At 37.3% G+C, this 20,515-nt stretch overlaps 1 protein-coding gene across 9 annotated transcripts in view; it reads left to right on the plus strand.

Moving 5' to 3' along the window:
• MGAT5 (alpha-1,6-mannosylglycoprotein 6-beta-N-acetylglucosaminyltransferase) overlaps window positions 1-20,515 on the plus strand; it is a 410,898-nt gene that overhangs the window by 361,539 nt on the left and 28,844 nt on the right. For all 9 annotated transcript variants that reach the window (XM_016433598.2, XM_016433592.2, XM_016433591.2 and 6 more), the window contains 2 exons: window positions 1,725-1,871; window positions 17,635-17,751. In XM_016433598.2, coding sequence (XP_016289084.1) covers window positions 1,725-1,871; window positions 17,635-17,751 — 264 coding nt within the window. The remainder of the gene's footprint in view (window positions 1-1,724; window positions 1,872-17,634; window positions 17,752-20,515) is intronic.

Genomic DNA, 20,515 nt, shown 5'->3' on the forward strand with positions numbered 1-20,515 from the left:
TCTATTTTCTCTTATCTCAATGATTCCAGGATCTTTGGGAAAAGAAATAATACACCCTCTTAAGTGCCTGCAGTGTTGGGGGTGGGGGAAGCACTTGTTACAAGTATGGTTGTAGATGCCATCACTTCTGAAAACTTTTACAAGAACTTGAAAATTTTGTTTTCTTTTTCATCAAAATTCTAGGTTACACTCTTTATTCAGATGAGACCAAATTACCATATTTGCCTCTTGAATTTTAGAATTGAAGGGATTCCAGATCCTTCAGGATTCTAGCCGATAAAGGAGTAGAAAGAGGAGAGAGAAGAGGATAGTGATTGCTTAGAGATTTTGAATTAATGTATTCTAAATGTTTTATTGTTTTTCAGTCATTTCAATTATATTTGATTCTGTGACCACATTTGGAATTTTCTTAGCAAAGATACTGGAGTGGCTTGTCATATCCTTCTCCAGCTCATTTTACAGATGAAGAACTAAGACAAACAGGGTTGAGTGATTTGCCCAGGGTCACCCAGCTAGTAAGCATGAGGCCAGATTTGAACTCAGAAAGATGCTTCTTACTGACTTCAGGCCTGGCACTCTATCCATTGCTCCACATACTTCCTTAGTAAACCAGCCTTAGAAGCAGAGGAGAGAAGAGGAAGTTCTAATGCAGCCTCCTTACCTCTAAGAGCAGGGAAATTGAGACTAGTGATTCTTGGCGTTCTCCATAATTATTGCAAAAGTAAATGATCGCCAGTGAAATGTGTTCTGTCTTAATTTGATTTGCTGATGAAGACAACATGATGGGATTGCTTATACCATACTTAATATTTATTGTTTGCACACACTCCATACTATACTTAGCATACTACCAAACTCTGCAAAGGTTAGTCCTTTACCATCTGGAAACTTAAATTCCTAAGGCAACATGTTAGACTATAGAATTGACTTATACTAATTAAATCCTATTTCATTTAGGCAAGGAAAAACAATGCCAAGTTGAAGCATTGTGTGACCCCTCTCCCTTGCCATTGTCCCTCTATCTTAGTTCTGATGAAAATTGCAGACTGTCATTCTGCTGCCATCTACTGTCTTTACTAGGAAAAGTCCCAGATTTTGCTTCAGCTGCCGGTACTGGCAGCTTTACTGATTTTGCAGAGAATAATGATTCCCTTTCCTACCAATCCTCCTAAAAAAAAAAATGAGTTGTGGTAGTGTCCAGTGATGTAACCATTCTAAAAACCTGTGTCTTCCAGTCTGCCATCATGTGTTAGAATACTGTCATTTGAAATGTAATCAAGCTCCCAAATGACCTTCTGTAGCATCCCCCCACCCCCAGCATCACTGAAAGGCCCTGTTGTTCCATCCATTCAATGAAGAAACCTCCTGCTTCATTTACCAAGAGTTTTCTTAGTCATGTTCTCTGGCCCATTACAGAAAGATTATTGTTGGACTTTGGGACCTCCTACTCTTCCCCCCTCCTGCCAAGCGCATTCCTTCACTTTTTATCAGAGGAGAAGACTATAACTTAACTTATTTAATTAGGTTTCTAGAAAGCTTTGCAACAGTACTTTTGCAGAGTTCACTGGGAGCAGATACCTTTACCCTACCTATTACCTAAGACGTCTGGATGTCTTTCAGAACTTCAGCCGCTTATGTGTTGAGAAACTTCAGTAGTGATGACTATTAAATGAAGGAAAACAATCCTAAATCATATGTTGTTTGTTGTTGTTGTTATTTTGCAGTTGTTTGTTGGACTGGGGTTCCCATATGAAGGTCCTGCTCCCCTTGAGGCTATTGCTAATGGATGCGCATTCCTGAATGTCAAGTTTAATCCACCCAAAAGCAGCAAAAATACGGACTTTTTTATAGGCAAACCAACCCTGAGAGAGGTAAGCATCTATCTGAGCATTAACCAAAAGAGTGTGACTCTAGCCTAGTACATTAATGAACATTAATCTTGGCCTTCCGATCATAGTTGACTTCTCTGAACAGGGACTGAGAAGTAAATGGAATTGATGATTTTTGACCACATGCCACGTGCAAGACATTATGTTAGGCATTTTAATCTATACAAGGAAAAATAAAGCACATATCTTGCCTTCAAGGAGAAAGAAGCCTAGCAGGATGTTGCCACATATGAGAAATGACTATAAAGTTGTGTGATTAATATTTTGGAACATCATTTATAAATGAATGTTGATGCTTCTAAAACAGTCATCTTGGGTGGCTGTATACAATCTGGTGGTACATCAGTGCTCAATAACATTTTTAGAACTATTCTTTTGAGAGGGGAGGGGGTCCCATTAGGCAGAGGACTTCATGATGCAGGTGGCAATCATGGAAGCAAGGCCTTCCAAAAATTGAAGTAGATTCTATACCACGTTCATATTGATTTTGTTTATTAGTGCTTTTTTATGTGATTTTACTGCCCTGTCTGTATATTTTCCTCCCTTTTCTAAACTTTCTCCAATGTAATAGATTACTAAAAATAACTTCAGAACCCAACTAAGCAATGAATTGATTGCATATGAGAGTATATACACCATTCCGTGCCCATAGCCCTCTCTCACTCTATAGAAATGAGGGAAATACATTTTCTCATCTCTTCTCAGAGTCTACAAATGGTCATTCCAATTACATAGTGTTTAGTTTCTTTATTCAGTTCTTGTCTTTATTATAATTTTACTCATTGTATGTATTCTTTTTTTTCTACTTATTTTGCTCTGCATTAGTTCATACAAGTTTTCCCGTGTTTCTCTGAACTGCTTATGTTCATATTTTTTTAAAGCACAATCATAATTCGACTACATTCATGTACCAAGATTTGCTTAGCCATTCCCAATATCAACAAGCACCCATTTTATTTCTAGCACTTTGCTACCACAGAAAGCTACATGTGGTTTTCAATATCCTTCATTCAAAGATATTTTATTTCCCCAATTACATGTAATACTAATTTTCAATATACATTTTCCCAAATTATAAGATCTTAACCATCTCTTTTCCTCCTTATCCTCCCTCCACTTGGAGATGGTAAGCAATTTGCCCTGGGAAATACATATATTATATTGTACAAAATACACTTCCATGTTGGTCATTGTTGTATGTTTTCAGTATCTTTAATAGTAAATCACGCTCAAGTGAGATAGTTTTGAAAGCTACCTGTTGAATTTATTATATACTTAAAAAGAAAAATCAATAGAGCTTTGACATCTCTCATTAGATCTAGATCTATATATCCAACTACCAATTTAGAACTCATTGTTCCTTAGATATATCATATTTAACCTACTATGTAATCTCCGCCTAATAGATATACATGGTTTCATGTACAATTTTCTCCTCTTGATTCTAAATGAACACCCTAATGCAAATACCAACAACATGGAAATGGGTTCAAATCAAGGACACATGTGATACCCAGTGGAATCCTGCATTGGCTATGGGAGAGGTGGTGGGAGGGGAGGGGAGGAAAAGAAAATGATCTTTGTTTCCAATGAATAATGTTTGAAAATGACCAAATAAAATTTAAAAAAGAAAGAGAAAAAAACAATTTTCTCCTCTTCTACAGTGTATTTGGAAAAGCCCTTTTTATTTTATTTTTTCATTTCAATCTCCAGCTCATTTTATTTTTAAAAGATTTTATTTTACCAATTATCTGTAATAACAATTTTCCACATAAATTTTCTGAAGTTGTTGGATCCAAATTGTCCCTCTCCTTTCCTTCCCTCCCCCTTCCTGGAGATGGTAAGCAATTTAATCTAGATTTTACATGTATTATCATGCAAAACCTATCTCCATATTGTTCACTGTTGCAAGAGAATACTTATATAAAGCAAAACCCCTAAAATAAGAACACAAATAAACTAATGTGAAAAATCCATGCTTTGATCTGCTCTGACTCCAACAGTTCTTTCCCTGGAGGTAGATAGCATTCTTTGTCATAAGTTCCTCAGAATTGTCTTGGATTGTTGTACTGCTGGGAGTAGCTAAGTCTTTCACAGTTTGATCATCTGAAAATATTGCTGTTACTATGTACAGTGTTCTTCTGGTTCTGCTTAGCTCACTCTACTTCAGTTCATGTAGGTCTTTCAAACTCCTAAAATCATCCTGTTCATCATTTCTTATAGCACAATAGGAGGAAATGCCCATTTTATATGGAAGGAAGAAAATATTTAAGTGCCTACTTCCTGCCAGGCACTGTTCTAAGTACTTTACAAATAATATCTCATTAAACCTCTTAACAACCCTAGGAGATAGGTGTTGTTACTTCCATTTTACATTTGAGGAAACTAAGGCAGGCAGTTAAGTGATTAGCATAGGGTCACAAAGCTAGTAAGTGTTTTAATTAGCTAAGATGAAACTTGAATCTTCCTGATGCCAGAACCAGCACCGTATCTCCTACACATGTAGCTGAACTGTTTATTAAGTTCAGAATGTTAAAAAAATATAAATGAACAAATGAATAAATATCCTTCATGAGCAGTTAAGTGGCACAGTGGATGGAGTGCCAGGCCTGGAGTCAGAAAGACTCATCTTCCTAAATTCAAATCTAGCCTTAAATACTTATTAGATGTGTGACTTTGGACAAATCATTTAACCCTGTTTGAGCTAGAATGAGCTAGAAAAGGAAACGGCAAACCACTCCAGTTTCTCTGCCAAGAAAGCCCCAAAAGGGGTTAGAAAGAGTTAGATACAACTGAAAGCAAGGGAACAACAAAAAGAGAATCCTTCATGGTAGCACATTCATCCTTGATAATGGATTTGGATTTTTTTTTTAAAGTAGCCAAAAGTCATTTGGAGCCAAGCCTAGTGAATTAAGTATGTGATCAAGCTGGTTAGTGATGATTTAAGTAAGAAATAAGGCTTATCTTCTGATGTAGGTTATAAATTGTCCTTAAAAGATGTCTCAGGAAGAAATTCCTGATTGAAGGAAATGTCGATACCATGTATGTTGGTTTAAAAATAAATCATACTCCTTAATGGTCACAACTCATACACAGGAAAAAATGTGGCTTTGAAAATAACTCATTTTAGCTTACATTTATGTAATATTTTAACATTGAAAAAGCACCCTTTTTTATACAAATCCTGTGAGGCATATATCATAATATTTTCAAAGATGAGGAACTGATTCTCAGATAAATTAAATTACTTTTGCTGAGGTCACATGAGTAGTAAGTAAATGGTGGCAAAGTAACTCAGGTCTTTTGACTCCAAAGTGTTGTTTTCATTATATTTCATATTGCTACTGTATATCTGGAGAAAAGCAGTCAATCAGCAAGCTTATTAAAGGCTTACTATGTGACTGGCATAGTTCTGTGCCCTGAGTATACAAAGAAAGTAAAAAACATTCTCCCTGCCCTCCAACAGTTCACAAAATGGATAACAATATGAAAACAGTAATGTGTGTACAAGACCCAACCAATGAATGTGGGAGGAAGGCCCCCAGAGAAAGCAGTAGCATTAGGAAGGGGTGAGTAATCAGGAAATATCTCTTATAGGAGGTGAGTCTTGAGGAATGAGTCCATGAGGCAAAAGTAAGATGGAAGACCATTTGGACAACAAATACAAAGACATAAAATGGGGAGGAATGCCATCTTGAAAGAATAGCAAGGAGGTCAGTGTCACTAGATTATGGAGTATGAGGAGGGGAATAAACTCTACAAATACTGCAAAAGTAGGAGTAGACCACGTTGAAAAGGGTTTCAGAAGTCAAAGAAGATTTTATATTTGATCCTAGAAATAATAGGGAATCATTGATGTTTACTGGATTAGGGAATATTATGGTACTGCTACACCACTGGTATACTATATTGATATATGAGATATATGAGGATAATAGATTGCAATGGGGAGAGAACTGTGGCAGAGAGAGACCAGCTAACAGGCCACTGCCATAGGTAAAGTATGAGATGAGCTGGATAATACAGTAAATAGAGCAATGGGTCTGGAGTGAGGAAGACCTGAGTTCAAATGTGACTTCAGACAATTACTAGCTATGTGACTTTTGGCAAATCATTTAAACGTGTTTGCCTCAGTTCTCCATCTATAAAATGAGTTGAAGAAGAACATGGCAAGCCGCTGTAGTTTCTTTGCCAAGAAACCCTCAAATGGGGAAAGAGTTAGACATGACTGAATAATAACAATGAGGATTAAGGTGGTGATATTTTCAAAGGAAAAAAGGGGGACATATATGAGAGATGTTACAAAGGTAGAAATAGGAATTGGTAGTAAATTGGATAGGTGAAGTCTGAGAGAAGACCCTAGAATGACACTGAGGTTGGGAGCTGAACTTAGTGGAAAGATGCCTCTGCCCCTGATAATAAAAGGATAGTAAATGGGGAGAATTTTTGGAGGGGAGGGAATATAGAGTTCTGATTTGAACAGTTTTTAAATATGAGATACCTAAGGTATAGATAGTTCAAGACTAGGACTGGATATATAGATCCTAGAATCATCTACATAGAGATGATAATTAAACCCATAAAAGCTGATGAAATTACCAAGTCAGATAGTGTGGAAGAAGAAGAGAGGAGAACCAAAGACATGGCATTGGGGGAACTCCCTTAGTTTACATGCTCTGAATGAAGAGCCAGTCATAGAGACTGAAAATGAGCAGTTAGATAGAATAAGAACTGGGACAAAGCTGTCTCAGGAAAACCAAGAGAGAAAAGAGATTCCAGGAGGAGAAGAAGATCAGTAGTGTCCAAGGTTGCAAAGAGGTTAGGAATGATGAGGGCTGAGAAAAGGAAATTTGATTTGACAAAATGATTTGACAATCATTTGGTGACTTTGGAGAAGGGCTTGGAAGTGGAAGATGAACACTAGTTTTCCTTTAGAATGAGAGTTTCCAACTCACATCAAATGCTTCACTTATACCCTTATGAATAGAGCAGGTGTTCAAATATATTCTGCACAAGTTATCATCATGTATCTCCCTTCACTTTTCCAGCCAAATTCCTAGGAAAAGCTGTTTTCACTGGCTATTTCCACCTCCTCTTTCTCATGCAGCCCTCAACTTTTTGCAGTCTAGTTTCTAGCCATATCCCTCTATTGAAACTGCTCTCCAAAATTGCCATTGATCTTTTAATTGCCAAATATAATGGTCTTTTTTTTTCAATATTCCTGCTTCTTAACCTTTCTGCAATATTTGGCATCATTGACTTCCCTTTCCTTCTGAGTACTTTCTCTAAGGCCTAAAACTTAGAAGATTTTGTAAGATTACTATCCCTAGTTCCATCTTTCTTGTCTTTATGCTCTTCAAACTCTTTTTCCAAGTCATATTTTCTCTCTCTCTCTCTCTCTCTCTCTCTCTCTCTCTCTCTCTCTCTCTCTCTCTCTCTCTCTCTCTCTCTCTCTCTCTCTCTCTCTCTCTCTCTCTCTCTCTCTCATATATATATATATATATATATATATATGTATATATGTATTCTGTGGGCCTCATTAACAAACCAACAACTCTCAAATTTCTATATCTAACCTCAGGCTACTATCCCCTGAGCTTCAGTCCTTCATCACCAATTGACTAGTAAACATTTCACACTGGATGTTCAAGAAACATCCTTAACTCATCACATCCAAAACACAATTCATTCTCTTCTTTCTGCCCTCACCAAGCTCAGCTGTCTTCCAAACTTTCCTAGTTCTTTCAAAGACACTACCATTCTCCCAATCCATAACCTTTGTATCACCTTCAGGCTATATACTCTTTCTCATTTCTCCAGTCAAATCTTACCTTTTTTAGCCTCCAAAACATCTTTCCCATCTGACCCTTCCTTCTACTCAATCATCTCCATTCTTAGTTCAGTCTTTCATTATCTTTCACCCAGATTATTGCAATGACCTTATAATTGTTCTCTCTGCCTCAAGTCTCTCCCATTTCCGGCCATCCTCCACACAACTGCCAAAGTGATTTTCCCCAAGGGCAGACATAACCACATGGCTCTTGTCTTCAATAAACATCAATGGCTTCTTATTTCCTATAGAATCAAATACAAAGTCCTCAATTTGGCTTATAAAGAAGCCCTTCATAGCCTTTCCCAACCTTTCTTTCCCCTATCTTTTGATATTACTTCCCCCCTACCTCCATAGACTCTCCCCTATGCATAGAATATCTCTCCTTCTACATTGTAGAATTCCTCCTCTCCTCAGGTTACAGCTCAAGTACTACCTTCCAGATTGTCTTTCCTGACTATTGCTTTTCCTCTCAAACTACCTCTTATATTTGGGGGTGCTGTTCAGTCATTTTTCAGTTGTGTCCAATTCTTTGTGACTTTTGGGGGGTTTTCTGGGCACAAATACTGGAATGGTTTCCAATTTTCTGCTCCAGCTCATTTTACAGATAAAGTGAGGCAAAAAGGGTTAAGTGACTTGCCTGGAATCACATAACTAGTAAATGTCTGAGACCATATTTGAATTCAGGAAAATCAATCTTCCTGACTCTGGGGCCAGCACTATGTCCACTGTGCCACCTAGCTGCCCTATCTGCTTTATATCTTCTTATAGTTATGCTCTTTATATTTATTCTAAATATACATATATTTGTCCTTGTCTAATTTAGGCATCACATTAACAAATGCTTATTAATTGATTGTTTGATTAACTTATTGGAAGTACTAACTCAACCTTAAACACTTCCTTTTTGGTCTCACATTATTTGTTTGATAGCCATATGCTAACATAACCAAAAGTGGGAGAGAATGTGGACTGATAAGAAAAGGATTGAGAGGGAACTCAGAGGATAGAAAGGCAGGAGATTCTGGGTTCAAACCCAGCCTCAGGTACTTCCCAGGTTAGTGTATACTTACTTAGTATTGACTCTATAATAGAAGGGAAGGAGGGAGAAAGAAAGGAAGGAGGGAGAGGAGAAGAGAAGGGAAGTTACAAAAAAATTTAAATTGTCAATCAGCCCTAGTCAGTCTTTCCAGTAGCAATGTATGGCTTAGAGAGCTGGACTGTAAGGAAAGATGAATGCCACAGAATTAACACTTTCAATTTGTGGTGCTGAGTAAAACTTTTGAGCGTCTCTTGGACTATAAGTAGATTAAATCAGTCAATATTTAAAGAAATTAATTCGGACTATTCACTGGAAGGTTCAATTCTGAAGCTGAAGCTTAAATACTTTGGCCACATAATGAAAAGATAGGATGCATCGGGAAAGACCCTGATTTTAGGAAAGGTTGAAGGAAATGACTGAGGATATGATGGAAAGTGTCCTAGAGACAATGAGCATGAACTTGGACAGATTTTGAGAGGTAATGAAACAAAGAAGGGTTTGGCATACTATGGTCCATGGGGTCATAAAGAGTCAGATATGACTGAACAACAACCACCTACTCAGTCAGTCAGTGCTCATTTATTAAGAACCAAGCCCTTGTTCTCAAGAAGGTCGCAGTCTAACAGTGAGACAAGACACAACTCTATGTAGATAAGGTCTAGACAGCATGAAGGTAGGTAGAAGGTAGAAGAAGGAAGGAAACACTAGCACTAAGGGAGGCTATCAAAGGCTTCTTACAGAAGCTGAAATTTGAAGGAAGCCAGGAAAACTGGCGTGTCAAATTTGGCTAGAATTTTCTCCCACTGGCAATCCTTTGAGGCATGTTTCCTTTTCAAGAGATCAGTCCCTTATAGTCCCTCTGTGGTCAAGCAAAAAGGAAAATTCTCTTCATGTGAGACTGTTTAGCAATTCCTCCTTCAAAGGAGCTATCCTAGGAGCAGCTAAGTGGCTCAGTAGATAGGCAGACCTGGAGAATGGGAGGTCCTGAGTTCAAATTTGGTCTCAGATACTTCCTAGCAGTGTGACCTTGGGTACTCACTTCACCCCAATTGCCCACTTTTTCCTACTTTTCTGCCTTCAAACCAGTACTTAGTATTGTTTTTAAGGCATAAGGTAAGGGTTTTTCTTTTTAAAAAGGGGAGCTGACTTATTTCAAAACACACAGTGTTTGCTCTTATTCGGAACAACTGCCCTCAAGGATCTTACCATCTAGTTGGGGAAGCACAACGTATTTGAAATTGTAATATGTCTGGGGCTAATTTGCAAAATAGTTGTACCAGTAATTATATATCTAAATGAGATAATATTTGTAAAGCACATAACACAATGTCTAGCACTTGTGTTTTATGAAATTTAAATTGTGAGATTGGCCACAAATTTTATTATTTTATTAATCAGAAAGGAATTTCGGAGAAGGATGAAAGAGAGAGAGGAGACGGATAACTTTGAGAAGTTTTTACTCTAATCTAGCTTGCTACATTTAGCTTTCCCAGTCCACCCCAACATAGAGCAAATATCTGGTGTTGCCTCAGTTTATCAAACTTTCTCTCTTCCCACTGACTTTCCACATCAAGCCTAGTGAGCCATATGTCTTCCTTCTCCTTTGCCTGGACAGCCCAGGACTGCCTCCTGTCTTATTGTCCCTTCCTCAATTGCTAACTTTTCTGGCTGACTATAGGGTGGACCAGAGTTTCCATTCTATCCTCATGATCCAAGTCCGCTCAATCATTTCCTTCATGCGGTGTTCAAAGAATCCTTGTTCTTTTCTCCTAAATAAGAGAACATGATTTTAATTTTAGGCCTAAAAAGCACTTAATGTCTTTTATTCAAATAAATTTCTAAGATTTCAATGAAATTTATTATCCAATTTAGTATTTATTTATCTATATAATCATAGTGGTAGGGTATAGAGAGGCATCTATAATGACATCTCACAATGGATAGAGTAATGGACCAGGAGTCAAAAAAGTTCAAATCTGATTTAAAATCCACATTCAGATACCAGCTGTGTGACTCAAAGAAAGTCAATTAACCTCTACCTGACTTCCTTTTTAAAAAATCTATCTTAAGGGGATAATAGAAGCAGGTTAGATGGGGCTAGATAGTGCTGGTCCTGGAGTTAGGAAGACTTATCTTCCTGAATTCAGATCTGGTCTCATACATTGACTAGCTGAGTGACCTTAGGCCAGTCACTTAGCCCTATTTGCCTCAGTTTCTTCATATATAAAATGAGCTAGAGAAAGAGATGGCAAACCACTTCAGTATCTTTGCCAAATAATTGTACCTACCAAATAGCATGGTTTTTGAGAATTAAATGAGATAACATTAAAAGTGCTTTGCAAACCATGAAGTATTAGATACATGCTTTATCTTTATTAAAAGAAAATAAAATGTTTAAAGCAATCTAGTATCTTCTGAACTTAGACATGATACAATTTGTAAATGTAGGCTGGGTACAATGTGTACTTCAAGAAAAATCTCTTCATTGTTTTGTGAAAATCATCATGGAGCAGTAGTTTGATTTTCCATTGAGGTCATCTTGATTTTCCATTCTTTATTGTAATATGAGAATAAGCATTTAGCTGCTCCTGAAGGACATTAATTTCATTCTGTCCCTTCAGTGGACTCAAGAAGACCTAAAATGAAGCTCTGGCCCAAATGTCTGCTTGGTGTTCTTTCCACTTATTGTTCAGCAAATGACCTCACCACTCTGACTTCACTGGCCTCATTCTCCCTCATGATCTGAGACCCAGCAGAATATAGATTAGGGATATCAATTATCAGTCAACAAATATTTATTGTGGCACCTCACCCTCCTATTACACACACACACACACACACACACACACACACACACACACACACACACACACACACAGCAGACAATATTTATTGAAGACACTGAATAATAGTTTCTGACTGATAGGAACATAAAATGTGATAAAGGACAAAAAAAAAATTAGCAACCAAAATAGATTCCTGAACTAAACTTATTTAGTAAATGGAGCTGGCCTATCATTGTATCAGGTGGAGAATGGACTACTGAACCACTGTAAAATACTTAATTATTTAAGAATCACATGATGGATCTACTACTTAATTCTTTTATAACTTTGGGCCCAAGTCTTAGTTTCCTCATCTGCAAAATGAAAGGAATTAGATTATATGATCTCTAAGGTTCTTTACAGCTCTAAATTCTATGATCTTTGGAAGTTCCATACCTTTAGGGTAATTATCCAAAACTTGGATAGTAAGTGGATACCACAACAAGGTCATAATATTTAGAAAAGAGAGCAGTTTAGGATATAAAAGAAGAGAATGCAGAAAGATCAAGTGGAGGCTAACAACTGCATGAAATATCATTGATTATTTAGGTGGACATAGGGCATTGTAACAGAATTCTATAACCTGATTCAGACCATACTAGTTCAAATCAACCTGTTTTGGAAAGCCTATTTCCCCACTTTTAGACTTGGGGAATCTGTATTATATTCACATTATCTGAAGAATTTTATTGCAGAACAACTATTTCTGTAGATTTCTGAAGGTCACAATTGCTTAGGATTTTTTTTCTTTACAAAATGGAAAATTTTTAACCAAATTACACATAATTACAAAGCTATTTTTCTGTGCCCACACAAATCTTAAGTAGAGCCGAGACAGCAATTTCTTTTTTATATAAATTGCATATATGTCCCTTCTTTGCCTTCATTTCAAGAGAAAAGATGTCAGGATTTCTGAATGTGAGTTTTATCTAGGCCTTATTTTTGTTCTAGAATTTTTTTAAAGTCACCCTTGTTAAGGAGAGAAAAAGAATTCTTTAATGCTTAAATAAAACTATTAGCTTAAGTTATATTTTTAATATTATATGATAAATTTTTTATCTTTATATTGGGAGACATATTAACAAATCCTTGTTCATTATTCAGTTGTTTTATAAACCATGAGAAAGTCTCTGGCATTACTTCTTTTCTCCTTAGAGATGTAATAGCATCCCAGAAGTAATGCCTCATATTTAATAAGATTTTCATTACTTTTATAAACTATGCCCCTGTAAATTTATTGACTGATATACCACCAAGTAACTCAGATCAAACATTTCTAAATAAATTAACCTGGAAGGACATAATATTATTAAGGGGAATAATAAATCACCAAATGCCTGCCTCATAAAATTAAGTAACCCTCAATAAATGTAAAATGAATATAAATGATTATGGAAGGACATTTTTTACTTTCAAAGTGTCTTGGAGCAACTGTGTAAATAAGTAGACATCAGATGTCTTTAAACAACCTGGTAAAGGAGAGTATTCTTTTTTTTTTATTTGATTAAGAAAGAAAATTTTTCCATGGTTATATGATTCATGTTCTTTCTCTCCCTTCATCCCATCCCCTCCCAAAGCCAATGCTCAGCTCTAATGAGTTTTATATGTGTCATTGATCAAGACCTATTTCCATATTATTAATAATTGCAATAGGGTGATCATTTAGAATCTACATCCCCAATCATATCCCCATCAACACATGTGATCAAGCAGTTGTTTTTCTTCTGTGTTTCTACTGCCACAGTACTTTCTCTGGATGTATCATCATCAAAGGAGAGAATTCTTAACCAGAAAAAAGAAAGGGGAAATAACAAAAGATGAAATAGGCAGTTGCAGATAGGAAAAGAAGGAAAAGTGTTGAGAGAAATCTTTGCAAGAACTATCACTGAAACCCAAGATACATAGGCAATTAGATCAAATATATAAGACCAAGACCCATTTACCAATAGTTAAGTGGCCAAAAAAGTGTGAAAACTAGTTGTCAAAAAAAGAATTGCAAACAATTAGCCATCTTGTGAAAAATTGCTCTAAATCACGAATAATAAAAGAAATGCAAATTTAAAAAACAATCAAATTTGACCTCACTTGTGAGTTTAGACATCAGAAAATCAGCTCTGCTGATCATATTTTAAGAAATTATGAAAAAAGCTAATTTCAATTTAGCAAACATCTGCTTTGTGGAAGCCATTGTGCCAGGCACTAGGGATTAAAAGACAATAATCTCTGCCTAAAAAGAACATAATTCGCAGAAATGCCACATATACAAAAATAAGTAAATACAAAGTAATTTCAGATGGAACAGAATATTCACTACTAGGAGGAGTCAAGAAAAGCTTCAAGTAAGAGCTAACGATAAAGGGGAGACTCGAAAGAAGTTCAAAATCCTGTCACCAGATAAGGTAACAAGAGTATGTATTGCAGGCATGGGAGGACAACTCATGGGTAAAGTCAGAGAGATTTGTAGACCAGTTTGTATCAAAAATAGATTGTGTGAAGGGGAAAAATATGAAATAAGTTCAAAAATGTGGATCAGAGGCAATTAAGATCTTAACTCCTGAAATGGTTATATTTAGTGGAGTGAAAGACTTTAGGTTGTTTGAAAGCTGATGAGGAGTCAGTGATTTGATATGACAGCCAAGAAAGCAAATTAAAACTTCAGCTGCTTCAAGAAGCATCATGTCCATGACTAGGGAGGTTCTAATCCCACTCTATTCCACTTTGATCACACCACATATGGAGTATTATTTTTGTTCAGGTTGCCATGCTTTAGGAAAGATTTTGATAAACTAGGGAAAGTCCAGAGAAGAGCAGCTAGAAAAGTTTATGAAGATATTTAGCCTATAGAAGTGAAGACACAGGAGGGACCACAATAGCTATCTGCAAACATATGAAGTGCTACCATGTGGGGAAAAAAAGTTACATTTGTTCTGATTGTCCCCAAAAGTCAGGAAAATCATTCTAATAACAAAAAAATATACTAAAGGGATTGAATTGACTGCCAGGGAAAATAGTAATAGATCAAAGCTGGGTGACCTCTTCTCAAGTGTAATGCAAGAGTCTTGTGTTTAGGAACAGTGTGGACAATAAACACTAAGTGCTAGGCATTGGACTTGCCTCTATGATCCCTCCCAACTCCAAAGATCTAATTCTGTGAGTTCTGTCTTAAATTCTGGGTCCTTGAGGATATAAGAATTATAAGATATGGTCCCAATCATCACAGAATGTACAATCTAGTAGGATACTTAAGGCTTGTGTGTAGATAAATATAAAAGGGGATTGAAATGATACTTATTATTTCACTTGTATACAGAACTCCCAGATGGGGAAACATCTTTTGTCTCTGAAATTAAGGGACTTGCCCAAGATCACACAGCCAGTCAGTATGAAAGGCAGTTAGAAAGATAAAATAGAAAGCAAATGCTAAGCTGTCTGAGAAGGTACAAATAAAGGATGTGGGAGGGGGGTAAGCTAGGTGGCTTAGTGGATTGAGAGCAAGGCCTAGAGACAGGGTGTCCTGGGTTCAAATATGACTTTAGACACTTCCTAGTTGTGTGATCCTGGGCAAGTCACTTAATTCTCACTGCCCAGCCATTGCCAGTCTTCTGCCTTGGAACCAATATACAGTAGTAATTGAAGGTAAGGGTTTTTGTTTTGTTTTTTTTAAGTTTTTTAAGAAGGAAAAGATCACAGCACAATGATTAAAGTTCTAGACTTTGTAAGGGGTAAATTTAGGGGTTTTTGACTGAATATAATCCCTGGTCACCAGGGATTAATTCAAATCTCAATAAAAATACTCAAGTCAGTTTGGGAATTTTATGGTGATTTAATTAATATAGAGGGAGGGAATTAAGAAGAAGAAAGAGAGAAAAGTATAAGATTTCTCTGGTCTAGCCTAAACTAAGGGAAGTTCAGAGAACTCAGCCACGAGGCCTCCTCAGAAGATTTTAACTAAATCCAGCCACAAGGTCTACCCCGAGATGAGGGGCCTCCTAAGAGGATAGTACTTTTAGGAGGTAGAGGAAAAAGGAATCAGCTTAAATTACTCACCCAGGTCACTCAGGGAAGACGCCTCACCTAACCCATGCTACAGAGCTTCTCCCAGTTACCTCACCAGCAAGCTGCAACCCACCAAACCACCAGGATGCCCACCACACTGCCACGAGCCACACCAGCCAGAGCGAGAACCATGTCTCCACAAAAGAGCCCGAACCATCTCTCCACCAAAGAGGCTGGAGAGAGGAAGAGATGCGAAATATATAGACTTTTTTTACATCACTTCCTGTGTCTCACATGTACCAATGGTAGCTTAAGCTTGACTTAGGACAGCCCAGGGGTCTGTCACTTGTTTCTTATTTGTCACTTGCTAACATATGTCTGTCATAGGCCATCCTCCTCAACACTTAATTCTTAAGTAGGGGTGTATACTTTCCTGGTTGCTAGACTAAGCAGGGTGAAGTAAAACTAAAATTCACAGTCAGAAAGACCAGGGTTCAAATCTGGCATCAGATTTATATAACCCTGGCTAAGACATTTGCTGTTTGCCTCAGTTTCCTCATCTATAAAATGAACTTGAGAAGGAAATGGCAATACCTTTTCCAAGAAAATCCCAAATTGGGTCACAAAGTATCAGAAATGCCTGAAACACTGAATAAGGATAGTGAGTAGCATTGTACTGGGCACTGGGGGAGCCAGAAAAATATTCCATGGGATTTTTTTTTTCAGGAAGCTTTCTTTCAGCAACAACAGCCTCTCTAGTTAGTCTCTGAAAGTATTTTTCAGCCCCTATTCATAGGATATGAACAAAATAATCATAACAGAAAGATGCAAGAATATTCTAGTCTCATCGAAGTGGCTGGGAAGGAGACAAATTTAGTCACAGAAAACATCTTGAAGGAAGTGAATCCCGAGTAGATTTTGGAAAGAGGAGAAGGACCCAGAGAGGTGGAATCTATGGCAGGAGGCCATGTAGACAAACAGGCCTAGTATTGATAAAGGCTTAGTAGTAGGAGCCAGTGTCTGATTTTTATTTCCTTGGCCTGAACAAAGGTGGTGCAAGACATTGATATAGTGGGAAGTGAGGACTGGAAGACAAGGCAAAGATAAGGAAATGCACTGAATTCCTTCAGGCAACATGTATGTGTGATTTATTTTAAAAGCACCACATAGACAAAACAAGTTCTTTCTAGAAGCCTAAAAAGAATAGAAAACTTAAATGCAAAAGCAAGCTGGCTAGACAAATATAGCTACTGTGAATCATCTTTATAGGCCAGGGAAGGGTTCATAATGAGAAATATTCTAGCCAAATCTCCTGGGCCAAGTTAAGTTGTAAATACCTAGAGGACACAACAACCGTATATTCCCTGGGTCCCCTCCGGTTCTTATCACATTATCAGTGCTCACTAACTAGAAAAGCATCCTGTGAGCATCATTCTTATTCTCCAGACCAGGCCCTAAACCTGGGAGGTATCTTCCTGGTATGCTTTTTTTCCCTCACTTTTTACCATCACTCCTCTTTTTTATAACATTAAAACCTTGATTTTTATTGCAAACCTCCCTTCTGTACCAACTTATCTGCTTCAGCTGCTGGGAAATAGACACAGGCTGATACCGGTGATGTTTGGTGATGGATGGTGATGGATGCTATGTGGCAAGCTGCTTTCTTTTATTTTTTGGGGGGGGGGGGATATCGTTATCTCTTCCATCTCACTCTGGAAGTGACATACCATTTCCTGTCTCCAAATGGAATTCATCATTTGTTCTCAGCCTTGAAGTCATCCTTGCTTTATCGTTCTCTACCTGTGAGTGTTTAGAAAGCATAAAGCCAGTTAGGGGCTGAGGTGGGAGAAAGAAGAGGGAAGAACAGGGTGAGAAGTGAATGGAGGCTTGTTTCTGTGTTTCTTTTTCATGCTTGGACATTATTTTGTTACTTGCACCAGTAGCACTCAGCACTTTTAAAAAGGCATAAAACAGTGCCTGGTACAGAAAGGAAAAGATCTGACACATGCTGATGACGGGCTTTGTTTTGTTTTGTTTTTCCTTTTTTTTCAGTTAACTTCTCAGCATCCTTACGCTGAAGTTTTCATTGGGCGACCACATGTCTGGACCGTAAACCCAACTGATCATCGCGAAGTAGAGAATGCAGTGAAAGCAATTTTAAATCAAAAGGTTAAATTTTTTTTTTCATTTTCTCCATATACAGCATGAACCAGAAAGTGTCGTGAGTGTTGATGTGGGAATCATCCCAAATGCTTTGTTCTCCCAAGTCAAATTTTATTGTTGCACCTTTTCACTAAAGATAGAAAAATGAACCTACTCTATAGAATTTGACAGTGGAGTTTCCCACAGTTTCTATGATATTTTAAAAAGTAGGCCACAATTTGAGGGCAGCTAAAGTCAGGAAGACTTGCCTTCTTGAATTCAAACCTAGTTTCAGACTCTTCCTAGCTATGAGTTCTTGAGAGAGTCTTTTAAGCCTGTTTGTCTCAATTTTTTTCTCCTGTAAAATGAGTTAGAAGGAAATGGCAAGCCACTTCAGGATCTCTTCCAAAAAAACCCTATATGAGGTCATGAACGGTTGGAAACAACTAAGCAAAAAACTAAAAAGATCCCAATTTCACTTGGCTTTTATTCCATTAGAAAGCTCTGAAAACAACAGATAGTAGAAGCTGGGCCTGCAGCCACAGCCTGTGCATATGATAAAGACATAAGAAAAAGTAATTAAGGAAATGCTTGAAAATGGTTTTTTTATATAGCATCTCATTCTTACATTGGTGCCATTCAACTTGTAAATTGTAAAGAACTATATAAAGTAACTATCAGTTACTGTGCTAAATGAATATGCATAAGATAAGTTGCCCTGTTAGACCTAATTAGAAGATTGGAATTCCAGCTACGTAGCAATAATTTTTTTTTCTCCTTAAGGAAATAATACTATGCATTCTTTGGCTTTCACCAAACTGTGTGTGTCAGTGAAGAGAATCTCTTTAAGGACCACGTACCTGAAATATTGCACTGTGAAGCATTTGTCATCCTTTATTGACCTTTTGTTTTGGTTCTCAGGGTATTGAGTTACTAAAGCACAGCATTTCACAGCTAGGTGGGCATCTGGGTGGCACAGTGTAAAGTGCCAGAACTGAAGTCAGGAAGATGAAACTTCAAATCTGTGTATTCAGATCCTACCTTCAAATCTGGCTTCAGATACTTGCTATCTGTGTGACCATGAACAAGTCACTCAGGTTGTTTGTTTGTTTTGTTTTGGTTTTTTTTTTGCCTTGGTTTCCTCATCTGTATCATGAGCTAGAGAAAAGAATGGTAAATCATTCCATTATCTTTGCCAAAGAAAACCCCAAGTGGGGTCATGAAGAGTGAGACACAACTGAAACAACTGAACAAAGCATCCTACTGGTAGAACTACATTAATATGGGGGCAAAGGGGACAATTTCCTTTGCCCACTACTGCCAGAGAGATCACCATCGGTAGCCCAAAATAGCATTTGAAGATCCCTCTTTTTCCAAAATATTTTTCCTCTACCCCTCATCATACTTCCTCATATAAAGATATTGGCTGTGGAAAACTTTTTGATATTAAAGGATCTCTGTATTAAATATGATTACACCTGCCTGGGAGTCAATAATATAATGAAGTCTTACCAGACTTAGACTGATCCTTCATCATGGAATGCTGATAACCTGGGAAACTAGACTCCTTTACTTTCCAAGACCCAGCCTCCTCAGTTTAGCTCAGCTCAGACTCATCCCTCGATTGATCAGAGGATAATGAACTACTTCTGTTACATCAACTCTTAGAGACCATGTACTAAGTTATAGAGGGATTAAAACTTTATATATTAAAACTTTATAATATCTCTATAAGTTTATAAGTTATAGAGATATTAAATCTGTATAGGAGTTGCCCACACCAATGCAATCAAACACACTGATGTATTGAAGAAGCAACAAAGAAGAGGCTACATGATATGGTGGGTGGGGAAATTCAGGGCTTGAAACCAGAAGGACCTGAGTTAAATCATCATCTCTGACACCCACATGCTATGTGAACTTGGGCAAGATACTTAATCTCTCTGACTACCTGTCTGACCAGAAGTTGCCAAGAACATGCTGATAGTTTCCTCTACAATGATGTCAAAGGGTCAGTCTATATCATTATCAGGTAATCCCTTTTGGGAATTAGTTGCCACTTACTGGAAAGTAAGACTTTTCTGGTCCAGAGGTTCTTGGGGCAGGGAGCAGTGGATACCAATGTTGGGAAAAATTCCATGAGATGGAGTAGATCCCTGGAAGAGTAACAGAAAGGGATGCCAAGAAGTTTTTTTCAAAAGACCCTTGTGTTTTTATTGGTCATACATGGTGCTGCCTCTATTAATCAAGGTGGCAAGAAGGGACTGATTACTTGAGAATAAATTCCTCTCTTTAGTCCTTTAATTGAGCTAACTTCATAGTCTATTGAACTTGATAGATAACTATGTTCCTGTTTCTCTAGAAAGATGGATCTCTTTTTAAAGTATCATCATTGGTATAACTAGATCCCTTTCCAAACCAATGTACTTGATATGTTCAGGAATAAGTGATGCTTTTTTGTTTGTTTTTGCTTGATAGGAAAATTGCCATGGTCAAAAGCTTTTAATACACTGTAATGGCCCAGAAAGCATTTTGTGCCACTTATCATAATAGTTGAGCTAGAGCTTCATGTGGGTAAAGAACAGAAGAAATGTTTCCCAGATTTAGTCTGTCAAAATGAGCCATTTGAGTTAATAAATTTCAGTTCACTGATGTATGTCTTTGGGGATCTATTGGAGTAAAGGTGTTTTGGAGCTTATTTTAGGACCATAAGTAGATTTACTCACCACTTTGAATATGATTTTTATCAGTTTGTTTAGTTGTAGAAAAAGATATTGCCGACAGCAGTGTG

Source organism: Monodelphis domestica, chromosome 4 (assembly GCF_027887165.1).
Source record: "Monodelphis domestica isolate mMonDom1 chromosome 4, mMonDom1.pri, whole genome shotgun sequence".
Classification (NCBI taxonomy): domain Eukaryota; kingdom Metazoa; phylum Chordata; class Mammalia; order Didelphimorphia; family Didelphidae; genus Monodelphis; species Monodelphis domestica.